Raw genomic sequence first — 12,754 nt, 5'->3', positions numbered from 1 at the left:
ATTTTACTAAACTATAGGCTAATGTTAAGTATTCTGAGCACATTTAAAGTGGGTTACGATCTCATGTCTGGTGCCTTAGGCAAATTAAATGCACTTTTGACATATTCTCAACTTATGATGGTTTATTGGGATATAACCACATAAGTCAAGATCTGTATATTTATTTGACCACCACTTAAAAAAATTTATATATCTATCTCAAGTCCTACACTCCAGCAGAGGAAAGTGACAGAACTGTAAGAGGGTTTCTCAACAGCAGCACTACTGACATTTTGAACCTGATGATTCTTTGTTGCACATGGCTGTCCTGTGCATTGCCGGATGGTCAGCAGCGTCCTTGGCCTTGACTTGATGTCATCACAATCAAAGTATCTCCAGAAATTGCACAAAGTCCTCCGGGAGAGGGAGCCATACTCTCCCCCAGTGGTGAACCACTGGACTACACAAACCTTTTGCTGACTGACTGAATTTGTCTGAAGCTCTACTAGGTCCCTCAGCAATGTGCACAGTAGTTTTTCCATTAAGAAGAGAATGTTAATGGCTCCTCCACATACCATATGGATAGTTTTCAAGTAAAGTGAATTTGTAAATGCAGTTTCCCACACTCTGCCCGCAATAGAAGGACACAAAGTTCTGGAGGAGTCATTTCAACATGAAGCTTCCTTCTCCATGTTTTGAGTAAGCCCAAGTATCACTGGTCTTGCATGGAATTGTGGCTAACCAAATAAAACATGTGTCTGACAATGTTTAACAAAATTCTTTAATAAAATTTATAAAAATGAATATTTAAGAATTCTCTCCGCTTGAATTGTTTTCCTTTTCCACTCCCAAAGAAAATACAAAATTATCAACACCCACACACATATATACTCAAAACTATAGTGACATTCTCTATACAGGACTACATTCGAGTTTAAATTGTTGAAAAATCAAGACAATTCCAAGATGTGATTGCAGGGATGATTTTCTTTTTCTTCAAAAAACACCTGACAGACAGTAAAGCAACTTAGATAAGATTATTTTCCATGGTTGTCAAAAGGTTCTTGAAGTTCACATTTCAACTAAAAGAAGATCCAAATCAGAGTTCTCCCCACACTCCCCTTACTGACACATTTTAGGGCCATATTTTCTTCCTGCTCCTAAGGAAAATAAATTGGATTTCCTGATATTGTTTTCTATGCATGCTTGGAATTTGGGGCAGATGTTTCCAGATCAGCCAGCATATCCTGTGGACATGAACAACAGCAGGCACTTGGGGGGTTCTGGGCTGTCAGGAAGAAACTCTGGTAGCAGGATCCTGATTGGAGTCACATGTTAAGATTCTTCCATTCTTTTTCAGGACTAGAGGCAGAGCCACCTCAACCATCCTCAGCCTCAGTTTCCTAAATTGCCAGGCTCCACAACTTGTCTCCTGCCACCTTCAAACCCATTTTTCATGTTGCTCTCCGCTGGGACAAACACCTTTTGTCTTTGGCTGCAGCACTCGAGGCACTACCGTAAGTGTTGGAACAGATCACTCTCTTGTTTGAGTGTTAGATGAACATTAGATGTGGAGTGGCACCTGAAAACTCACCACCCTTTCTGGTCAAGGCTTCCTGTTTAGAACCAGATCACCCCAGTAATGACATACACATAACAAACATTCTTATGCACAACAAGTAAGTGGATGGATACCTATTCAAGTTATATACTCAGAAGATTAAAGGTCTTAAGAGTAAATAATACCCAGTCACACTATGGCCAGACTAAGACCACACTTATCCTGAAAGGGCCCCCAAATTTCTGCATCAGAGAACCCCTGTCTGGGGCAATGTAGGTTCAGGAGTAAGAGTGGATAGTAGAACAAGGGGCACTGTGCAGTGATAGGATGAAAAAAGTACACAAATTAAAAATAATTACACACACACACACACACACACACACATACATACATACACGCACAAAATAATAGGGCAGTTGACCCCTCCCTTCCCTTAAAAAATGAGACGAAAACCCTTAAGGAAATCTGCAAGTTGCTACCAGAACCTTTTGAGGCTGAAGCTATTGTTCTGAAGTATTAACATATGGGGGTCTTTGGGACAGCATCACCACTTAAAGAGTGAGGAAAGAAAAAAAGATTCAAAAATTAGGGCGAAATCATTCAAACACACACAGATTAGATCTATAAAGTGGAAATCCCAACTATCCTAACTGCCATCACTGAGCAGACTCTCTTCTCCAGAAAGTCATCTCAAGTGAAGGGAGCTGAGAAACCATGAGCCCAGCATTTTCTATCACACGATGTAGGGGCCCATCTCCTTCCCCATTTGTCTCGAGTCCCCTAGTCATCCTCACCACCTCCGTACATGTCTGCCAGCTTCTTGAAGCGATTGCCCCATTCATTCAGGTAGTCATAGTCCTGATCTCGGTCTGATTCCGAGGAGTTTAAGGAGCTCAGACTAGCAGCTTCAGAACCGCTTCCTTCATAGTCAAACACAAGCAAAGAGTCGTAAGGAGGAGCAGTGGGGTCACTGTCTGCTGCCTTCAGGTTCTAAAGAAGAAGGAAGATGATAAGATCTTTCAATGCAAGGAATCGCAAACCGGTCATCTGAGGCAAGATGCCTCCTCCAGGTGCCTCGAGCAACAAGTCACACATGACCATGCAACCATCCTGTGACACCAATAAGGTAAATTTATACAAACAGTCAAGGAAGACAAATCTAATATATATTTCATGAAAAGAGAACATTACAGGTAAATTGCAGAATCTTTTCCTCTATACTAATGATAAGTTATATGTAGGCAGGAGACAAACAAGCCCGTCAGGATGGACAGAGGCTGAAAACAGTCATATTATAACATATAGAATAAACTCCCTACTTGGCAGTAACAGTTTGCTTGAATGAAAATTTTTGGCTTCTACCCTACCCTTCCTACTTCTTCTTGACTGGAATACACAGACCCAAGGCCTGGAAGTGTGGCAGCCATCTTGTGCTCATGAGGTAACAAGCACAAAAACAAGGTACCCTCTGTTATATGTGTTTAAGCTCCTGGAATTTAAAGCTGAATGCATTTCTGACATATACAAAGGGATGCTATTTTTCTGGCCCTTAGGTAGACTTATGATACACATTTAATATCACATCCCAACCAGGAATGGGATGCAGGGGCAAAAAGACTCATTAGTGAAACCAAACTGGATCTACTTTGAATTCCTTTAGCTTCATGTCTACTTTTACTAAATCCTTTCAAGTCATTCTTGGTTTTGCCATATGGACTTTGCAAATTCGCTAGGAACAATTTGAAGTGCTCTAAGTTCTGAAATTCAGATGAGACACAAATAAAAAATAGCAGTCAGGGATCAGACAAGGAGAAAAACATAAAGCAAAGTATCTAAAGACTTTTTCCTGACTTTCAACACAACTGTTCCTGAGTTTAGAGATGAATGGCACCATGCCTTTTGATTTTGCTAACTTACTTCATCAATAAAGTTTCCAATTTCATCAGGATTGGCAGGGCGGGGCCGGTACTGGGGCATGCTCAGGAGGGTTGGTGCCACATCATTGCGAGTCACTTCAGGCCGAGCATCCAGGCCCCTGTGCAACTGGCTCAAGTCAAAGTCCTTTGGAGAAAAAGGTAAAAATAGACCCCAGAGTAAAAAGAAACAGTCACAAATAAGGGGATATATTTGGATTATAGATTCTGGAATCAGAAAATACCCCGTCAACTGCATAATAGTTGCAAGCATTTGCCGGTGTAAACTAAAATGACAATTTTCAACCTAAGAGTTTTCACAATAGCCCTAGAAGGAAAGACATCAGGGGTGCCTGGGTGGCTCAGTCGGTTGAGCGTCCGACTTCAGCTCAGGTCATGATCTCAATGGTTTGTGAGTTCAAGTCTCACATCAGGCTCTGTGCTGACAGCTCAGAGCCTGGAACCTGCTTCAAATTCTGTGCCTCCCTCTCTCTCTGCTCCTACCCCACTCACACTCTGTCTCTTTCTCAAAAATAAACATTAAAAAAAAAAAAAAAAAAAGGAAAGACATCAAATGATCATGAGGAGCACCTGTGGTAAGGATGTAGGCTGTTATACCTTATTAACTAAGTCCTAGCCGATCCACAGATTCTTGTGAGCCTAGCTGCCATATACTCAATACCTGTGTCCTTCACAAAATTCACACGTTGAAACCTAATGCTCAAGGTGGTGGTATTTGAAGGTGGGACTTTTGGGAAGTGATTATGTCAGGAGGGTAGATGGAGCTGTCGGGAAGAGGACTGGTGCCCTAATAAGACACCCTGGAGATTCCTTTCTGCCGTGCGAGTACATTATGGCTGATTATGAAGGAGGAAGCAAGCCACCACCAAACACCACATCTGCTGGTGCCTTGATTTTAAACAACCCAGCCTCCAGAACTGTGAGAGTTGAATTTCTGTGGTTTTTAAGCAATGTCTATGGTATCCTGTTATAGAAGTCCACACAGACTAAGACAGTAGCTGAGACCAGCAGGTGTCCCACAAATGCCTGAAGGACATTTCTCTGTACCCCTTAATATGTTGTGCAAAACGGGCATTGAAATTCTAATCAATGGCTATTCTTCCAGACCACATCGCTCAGCAAATGTGCTCATGCATGGCGGGAGTCAAAAGCAGAACTCCGAGATGGGGCCCAAGGTTCCCTTTCTAGATAGAATACACTTTCAAAAACTCTCCAGAAAGGTGCCCGGCTGGCTCAGTCAGTAGAGCATGCGACTCTTGATCTCGGGTCCCTGAGTTTGAGCTTCACGTTGGGCATTAAGGTTACTTTAAAAAACAAAAACAAAACAAAACAAAAAAACTCCGGGGCAAGGTAAGATCATCTCCAAAATCAGGGAAAATAAAGAAGGCCTGAAGATTTAACATCTACAAAAAGAAAAGCAAAAGTTTAGCATACCTATAAACTCAAGGGACAAAATATCACAACAGATTAAGTGCTTTATGTCTAAATAATTTGAAGTTCATGTCCTGAGAACAGCCATGAGGAGAACAGGCTTGAGTCAGACTACTTGGTTTGACTGCTTCCTACCTGTGTGACTTTGGGCAAGTTATTTAACTGCCCCTTTGCATCTGTCCGTTCATCTGGGCGCTGAACAGAACAACGGTATTTTAAATGCCTACCTTCTCCTAATCATTGCTTCTTCCAAACAGAGATCACCACATAGCTTTTTGCCACAGTTTTAAAAAGGTACCTGATCCTCTTCTCCACCTCCTTCTTCATCATAGTAATAAACATTGTCCCTGGTGTCATCTTCTGGGGGTAGTAAGGGCTCTTTGACCACCCCTCTCCTCCGAACAAACAGCAAAAGCAGCAGAATCAGGACTGGTGTGGGGAAGAGAGAACAAGGAGAGCCACAGGTCAGGAAGGCCATAAAAAGCAGCTGTCACACAGCACCACTGCCTCGCCTTCCAGACAGATGGCTGTCAGACAACCCACATGGCAATGCTCACATACCTGAAGTTAACATATACAGTATAACATAGTGGACAATTACATGGGAATTCACGTGTGTCTTCAACTGGACTGTTTATCGTTTTTAATGTTTAGGGTGAGTGAGGGGGAAAGAAGCAAACAGAGGGGTGGCAGGGATATGTCAACTACTAGAAGGACTTTGGCTTTGATTCTGAGTTGGAACCATTAGAGGTTTGTGAACAGGGCTGAGTCACCCTAAATGTGATTGACAGGTGCACATTATTTTTAATCAGTTCAGAGGAATGGGACACAGACCATATAATCGCCTGGTATATTCCCTTATCTTAAGATAAAAATCATGTGGGCAAGCTCTACGATCTGTTTAATTTCCAAAGTTTTCATCTGATCATGGGATGTTTCTAGGGTATATATGATTAACAGCTGTTAAAAACTTTTAAACTACTTATTGTGAATGAAAAAATTATGATTCAATGTGTTTTCTTCATAGATGCTTGTGCCCAAGTACCTCTAAAGGACACCCTACAGGGGGAGGGAGGAGGGAAAGGACATCCTACTGAAACAGTATTATTGGACTGAAACAGGAGGTTGCATAGACTTGGGGAAAAGATTTCTTAGAAGTACCCAAACTCCCTATTGTTTCTGAAATCAGCAAGTTTCCAAGACTTTATTCAGATAAGCAAACTTCCTTGATCACAATCCATAAACAGGAACAGTGAGCACTTGCTGGGTCGGCCTAGACCTGCCTTGGCACCGAGGACACGGCCCTGAAGACCATATAAGATGCCAACAGTCACCATCCACGTGGAGCGTAGAGCAAGTAAAAGCAAGGAGCAGGTTATCATCTCCAAGAAGATGTTACTGATCAAACGTTACTCAAATGTTATACCTTTAGAAAAGTAACTACATATTTTTACTGCTTCAGGAAGTACCACCCCATACACTGTACCAAAACCTCAGTAATCCCAGTGGGATGCTCAAAAAGCCTGGCACAAAGCAAGCAATCAAATATTGAGGGATTACATGAACATCCACATGTCCCGGCATCTTTGTAGAATCACCTTTAGAAGGCTAAGTTCTATGTTTGCCCACAAGGAACAAGAAGCTAGAAGTGTGGATCCTGGCATTGCTTCTGCTTTCAATGTTGTTCCACCTTTAAGCTTTCTGCCATGTTGTCCTTGGCCTCTGTGTCTAATAAAATATACCCCAAACAAATTGAGGTAAGGCTATTACTAAAAAAATCGGTATATTAAGGGTAAACTGCAGTCTTGAACATTTTCCTCAGAATGAAAGTACTAGTTTGTAACTGCTGTCCCCAGAGCAGACTGGCCCGTTCAAATGTAATTGGAATGGGAATGAAGTGGGCAGGCAGGGCTTGTACTGTCACGCCTGTGCTGGTGACACAGGAAGGTGAATTAACCTCACCCCACGGTGGCAATAAAGCCATGTGAATTCTGAGGAACACAAGTCCAGAAAGCTCACTGAATTCTAAACAACACTCTCCTTCCTTCTGAGTTTTGAGACGACACAAGCAGCAAAGGGCAGGAGCAAATGAATATGTTGGAGCAGCAAGCGGCAGGGCAAAGAACACCTGTGCTGAGTCGAACTTGAAACCCCAGAGGTGGCCCCACTGCTCCCTCTAAGAACTTCCTTCTACTCCAGCCACGTTGGTATCCTCCCTGCCTCCCCTTCCTCTCTGTGCCTTCACTGGTGTGGGAACCGTCACGAATGCCACCAGTCCCCGTCCCAACAATCCTACATCTTCCACCAAACCTTCCTTGAGGCTCCCTCAAGAGGCCCCCTCTTCTGAATGCAAAGGCATTCATGACCTGGACCGCCCTTTTCAGCCCCTAATTATACACAGTCTTTCCCCCACTCTGTCCTGATAGTCATTGATACTCACTATTCACCCTACACTCCACCCCCACTCTCTGCCAAGTGTTAAATGGGCACATGGCCACTCAGTTAGGGTGGGACATTCTAGGTGTGGCTATGTTTGAGCCATTGGAATGGGAGTGAAGGTGCACTTTCCAGATACGTGCCTTCCACTTCCTCTCTCATCCCTTCTCCAGGACGGAAGGTGGGGGTGGTGAGCTGGTAGCTCCGACCATGCTGATGAGAATAGTACCCTAAAGACTTGCTGCTCCAGGTTGCTCTAAGAACCTCCAACATTTGCACCCCCTGGGAGCTGGTGACAAAGGTGGAATGTGAGGTCCCACCCCAGATCAGAATTCTCATGCAGGCGATTTGTATGCACTGCCCTGAAGGATTCAAAGAACAACAAAATAGACGGACTGGGCTCCTGTTGATTTAATGGAACAATGCTCCCTTCCAGTCCTGGCGAACTCAACTTTAAAATGCTCAGTAACAGATAAACCTCCCCCAGTTTAGAAGCCAAAGACTGAAACGCTTGCCAGGCATACTTACTTAGTAAGGCGAGGATTCCTCCGAGAATGCCCAGAATGGCAGGAACTTGCAACCCTGCTTCAGCGTAAGGCATGGTCCTCTTGCAGTTGTTGACGACCCCTTCGCAGTCACAAACGTACACATCTAGGGTGGTCACCTGGTCCTTGTTCTGGTTATCCACGAGTTTGAGATTTATCTTGTAGTCGCCCAACTCTAAGGTTTTCTTTGGCTTCAAAATTAGAGATTCACGGGCTGGAGGAAGCAACAAAAATAAATGATGGGACCAGGAGAAAAAGAACAAACAAACAAAACAACCTCATTCTAGAATTATTAGGGTAAAGAAAATGGAGCTGCTTGGGTGGAAGATCACTGTGCAGTATGTTACAGAGTCAGACACCAGGAAAGGAAAGGGGCCTTTGGGGGAATGCCTCAAATGCAGATGGGGCAAATAAACAAGCGTCAGACAAAAGAGGTGACATCTGAGAAGCTGAGAAGGGACTTTCAGAAGTGGGTGGGGGGCAGGAGCAGGGAAAAGCAAGGGGTCAGAGTAAGACTCCAGTTCCCACCTTGGTCACTATAGTCAATGGTCCAGTTGGCACTTGCCCCGTGCGTTAGTTCTGCCGTGAAGGGAGACGTGTTGGGGGGAAGATCTGGATCAAAGATGTTGATGATATGAGGCTGTGGATTTTTCTGGCAGAAATCCATACTTCGAGGTTCTGGCACGGGGCCATTGTCATTCACATCAGAGAGGATCAGGAGAAGGGTTCCCGTTCCAGTAGCAAGTGGAGAACCTAAGAGAAGATATGTAGGAAATACCACAGCTCAGGAACATTCATGAAGCTCTACCGCCTCGGATCAGACCAAATCCCAATCCTGGCTTAGCTCTTCAGAGATTCATCACCAGGCCCCACCCTCCCCATCTCAGGGCATCTTCACTTCTGGTCAGGCAGCTCTCCAACACGCTATTCCCCACTTTAACAACAATTACTCAAGTTATTCCTCACACCAAGGACAAGGCTCCCTACTCTTTTGCACGTACCTTTATGCATCCATTAAACTTGAACCACTCCAAGAATTCCTCTTTGCCCCCCTACCAGTTCTCCCTTTTCAAACTTCTCTGGCTTTAAGGTCATTATCAAAGGGTTGAGCTTTTGAAATGGCTACAAGTTGCAAGTTGATTTTCAAAGTAGACTTGGGGAAAAAAAGACTTGGACACTTCTGTGTGCATTTCTTTTACATTCTGACATACGTATTCTACCATTTTATGCTAGCATCTAGCATAAAATGGTAGAAAGAGTAGACACTCAAGCATCATCATTAATATTAGTGTGGGTTTTTTTTTTCTTAAGTAGGTTCCATGCCCACCATGGAGCCCAACGTGGGGCTCCAACTCACAACCCTGAGCTGAGATCAAGAGCTGGGCACTTAACCAAGTGAGCCACTTAGGTGCCCCAATATTAGTTTGTTATAGAAAAAAAATGCACAGGACTATTATCTCAAACCTCTAATCATGCTTGGGTGGCAAGAATGTGGTGATTATTTTTTCTTTTTACCCTTAAAAAAATGATGGCTTTAAAAAAAACCCACATAGCATAAAATTTACCATGTTAACCATTTTAAAGTTCATTTTACATTTTAGGCTCAACAGTATAAGTATATTCACATTGATCTCTAGAACAGTGTCATCTTGCAAGACTGAAACTCTGTAGCCATTAAATAACTCCCTGCTTTCCTTCTCTCCCCAGCCCCCTCCCCGCCCCTTACCACCATTGTACTTTGTTTCTATGAATTCGACCACTTTCACACCTTAAGTGAAACTATACAGTATTTATCTTTTAGTGACATGGCTTTTACTTAGCATAATGCCCCCAAGATTTATCCATGTTTTAATTTTCCATTGTATATGTATACCATATTTTATTTATGCATTCATCCATGAATGAATCCTTTTACCTTATGGGAGAGGAAAAAAAAAAAAAAAAAAAAAAAAAACAAACCCAAAAACCCAGCAGGGGCCATTTAAATTTTTTTCTAATTAGGGGCACCTGGGTGGCTCAGTTGGTTAAGTATCCAACTTTGGCTCAGGTCATGATCTCACGGTTTATGAGTTCAAGCCCCGCTTTGGGCTCTCTGTTGTCAGTGCAGAGCTCACTTCAGATCCTCTGTCCCCCACTCTCTGTCCCTCCCCAGCTTGTGCACGCTCGCTCACTCTCGCTCTCGCTCGCACGCGCGCTCTCTCTCTCTCTCTCTCTCTCTCTCTCTCTCAAAAATAAATAAACATGGGCCGCCTGGGTGGCTCAGTCAGTTAAGCGTCTGACTCTAGCTTAGGTCATGATTTCTCGGTTTGTGGGTTCCAGCTCCACGTCGGGCTCTGTGCTGACAGCTCAGAGCCTGGAGCCTGCTTCAGGCTGCAAATGGGACCCAGTCAAGGTCTAACTTGCCTTCCTCACTAACTCCCAAATGACAGCTCCAGGGACAGGCTTTAAATTCTAACAGGTTTATCTTTCCCCAGCACATTCACAATGTGATGGAGGCTGCATCATTCAACAGCCATCCGCCCAGCCCCATCATGGCCTTACTCGCTTTGCTGTGTTTTCTAGATTGTCAACTACTTCAGAAAGCTGGTAAGTTAGTGAGGGAAAGAGACTCATTCACAATGTCAGGAAGTGAGTAGGTTCTAACAATAATTCTATTTCTAAATATCTAGCCAGGGGAAATATTTGCACATAGAGGCATGTACAAGGATGTTTACGTATGAAAGTCTTGGAAATAATGACCAAGTAGAAACCATCCCAGTGTTCTTTAATGTGTGAATAATTAAATTATGCTAGATCCAGGTAACAGTTTATTATTTTTTAATTTTTTAAATTTATTTTTGATACAGAGAGAGCGAGCGAGAGCATGCGTGTACAGGAGAGGGGCAGAGAGAGAGAGAGAGAAAGAGAGAGAGAGAGAGAGAGAGAGAGAGAGAGAGAGAGAGAATCCCAAGCAGGGTCCACATTGTCAGGGCAGAGCTCATTGTGGGGCTCAAACTCACGAACCATGAGATCATGACCTGAGCCGAAATCAAGAGTTGGATGCTTAACATACTGAGCCACCCAGGCAGCCCTAGGTAACATTTCTTTATTACCAAGAGGTAAATCTATAAAGTGCCAAAGTAAATCTGTGTCTTAAAGACATATTGTAAATAATAATAAATTATATATCAAGTAAATTAAAAATTTAATAGAAATCAACATGTATAAAATAATGGTTTTTACAATAAAACCAGGCAATAAACTAGATAGTGGCTTTATAATAAACTATAATTCATATGCAGAAAAATGAATTCAAACACACAGAAACAGCCCGGAGGGAGTCACATTTCACTAATAATGATGATGATAAAAATAATGATAGTCCTTATAGAGTAGTACTATGTAGCAGCCACTCTTCTAGGCATGTTTACATAAATGAATTCATTAAAAATCTAGATGGGGTATTATCATTTTGTCAGATAGAGGAACTGAGGGACATAGAAATAAGCTTGTAAGTCCAAAGTCACATAGGTATTATGTCCTAGGCTCTAGACCCAGGCAGTCTGGCTCCTGTGGGGAAGGAGTGGGTTCATGTATAAAGAGGGAATGGTGAAAAGCACTTCTACTTGACCTAAATTATTTGCACCCTTGAAAATTGTACGTTTTTTTGTTTAAGGATAAAAGAGGAAGAATGAACTCTTGCCTCTAAAAGAAAGGTGGGGGGCAAAGAAGCAAACGAGCCGGGAGGGTGAGGCGGCCAAGGCCAAACCCTAAGAACATCCTTACCATTGTCGGTGGCGATAATGAGGGCCGTGTACGTGCTGTTCTTCACATGCTCAAAGTCCTCTCTGTCTAATTCAGCCCGAGTGAAAATGGCACCAGTGTCTGGATCAATCCTCAGCCAGTTGGCCGCATCCCTCCAAATCCGATACCTGAAAAGGCACAAGCTCTGGCTTAGAATACAAGAGTGAACGGCACATAGCTAAGAAGGCTAAGGCTCCTCTTTGTTCGTCGTTCACATCTACAGGAAAGTGTGACCATCCATGTCCCCTTCACCTGGATTCACCCAATGTTGAACCATTTGAGAAGAAGTTGCAGCCATCATGTTCTCTTACTCATAAATACTTCGGCGTATTATCCCCTCAGAACAGAGGCATTCTATTATATAATCACAATTGGATTTTTAATTTCAGGAAATGTAACATTTAATATATGGTACATATTTAAATTGTCGATTTCCCCAAAACTGTCCTCCGGAGCATCCCTGCCCTGATTCAGGATCCATCTACGCATGACATTTAGATGTCACGTTTCCTCAATTTGGAAACATTCCTTAGCCTTTCCATTCTTTCTCAACACTGGTATTTTTGAAATGTGCAGGCCAATTGTTTTGGAGAAAGCTCCTCAATCTGGGCTGGTATGATTATTCCCTTCTAAGTAAACTCAATTCATGTGAGGGAAAGGGAGGCAAGAGCACTGGATAAGTGATGACTGTCCTTCTCAGGAGGACATTAAGAGGCACATGACATCTGTTCTTTTCTTGGTTAACTTTGATCACTTGGATAAGGGATAGGGCACCTGATTTCTTCCCATTAAAGGTACTTTTTTCCTAAGGGGAAAAAAGACCATTAGTCTATGGTCTGAGGGGAGAAAATGTGACAATATCTTGTTCACCAACTAACTTTCACCCAATAGATTTAGTATCTATGGGTAATTTTTGCCTGAAGCAAGGAGTACTATGAACTTTAAGTTTTTTTTTTTTTTTTAAGTTTATTTCTTTATTTTGAGAGGGAGAAGCAGAATGTGCAGGGGAGGAGCAGAGAAAAAGGGAGAGACAGAATCCCAAGCAGGCTCTGGGCTTGATCCCACAAACCGTGACATCGTGACCT

The 12,754-nt window shown here is 42.9% G+C and overlaps 1 protein-coding gene across 1 annotated transcript in view; it reads right to left on the bottom strand.

Annotated features, from left to right (window-relative positions):
- Positions 1-948: 948 nt before the first annotated feature.
- Positions 949-12,754, bottom strand: part of CDH1 (cadherin 1) — an 82,038-nt gene continuing 70,232 nt past the window's right edge. Inside the window, exons 11-16 of the mRNA XM_043600934.1 lie at positions 11,652-11,797; positions 8,415-8,639; positions 7,870-8,100; positions 5,204-5,334; positions 3,458-3,601; positions 949-2,530 (exon numbers count right to left, since the gene is read on the bottom strand). Coding sequence (XP_043456869.1) covers positions 2,321-2,530; positions 3,458-3,601; positions 5,204-5,334; positions 7,870-8,100; positions 8,415-8,639; positions 11,652-11,797 — 1,087 coding nt within the window. The 3' untranslated portion in view covers positions 949-2,320. The remainder of the gene's footprint in view (positions 2,531-3,457; positions 3,602-5,203; positions 5,335-7,869; positions 8,101-8,414; positions 8,640-11,651; positions 11,798-12,754) is intronic.

Source organism: Prionailurus bengalensis, chromosome E2 (assembly GCF_016509475.1).
Source record: "Prionailurus bengalensis isolate Pbe53 chromosome E2, Fcat_Pben_1.1_paternal_pri, whole genome shotgun sequence".
NCBI classification, from domain to species: Eukaryota; Metazoa; Chordata; class Mammalia; order Carnivora; family Felidae; genus Prionailurus; species Prionailurus bengalensis.
This window is presented reverse-complemented; position numbering and strand designations above follow the sequence as displayed.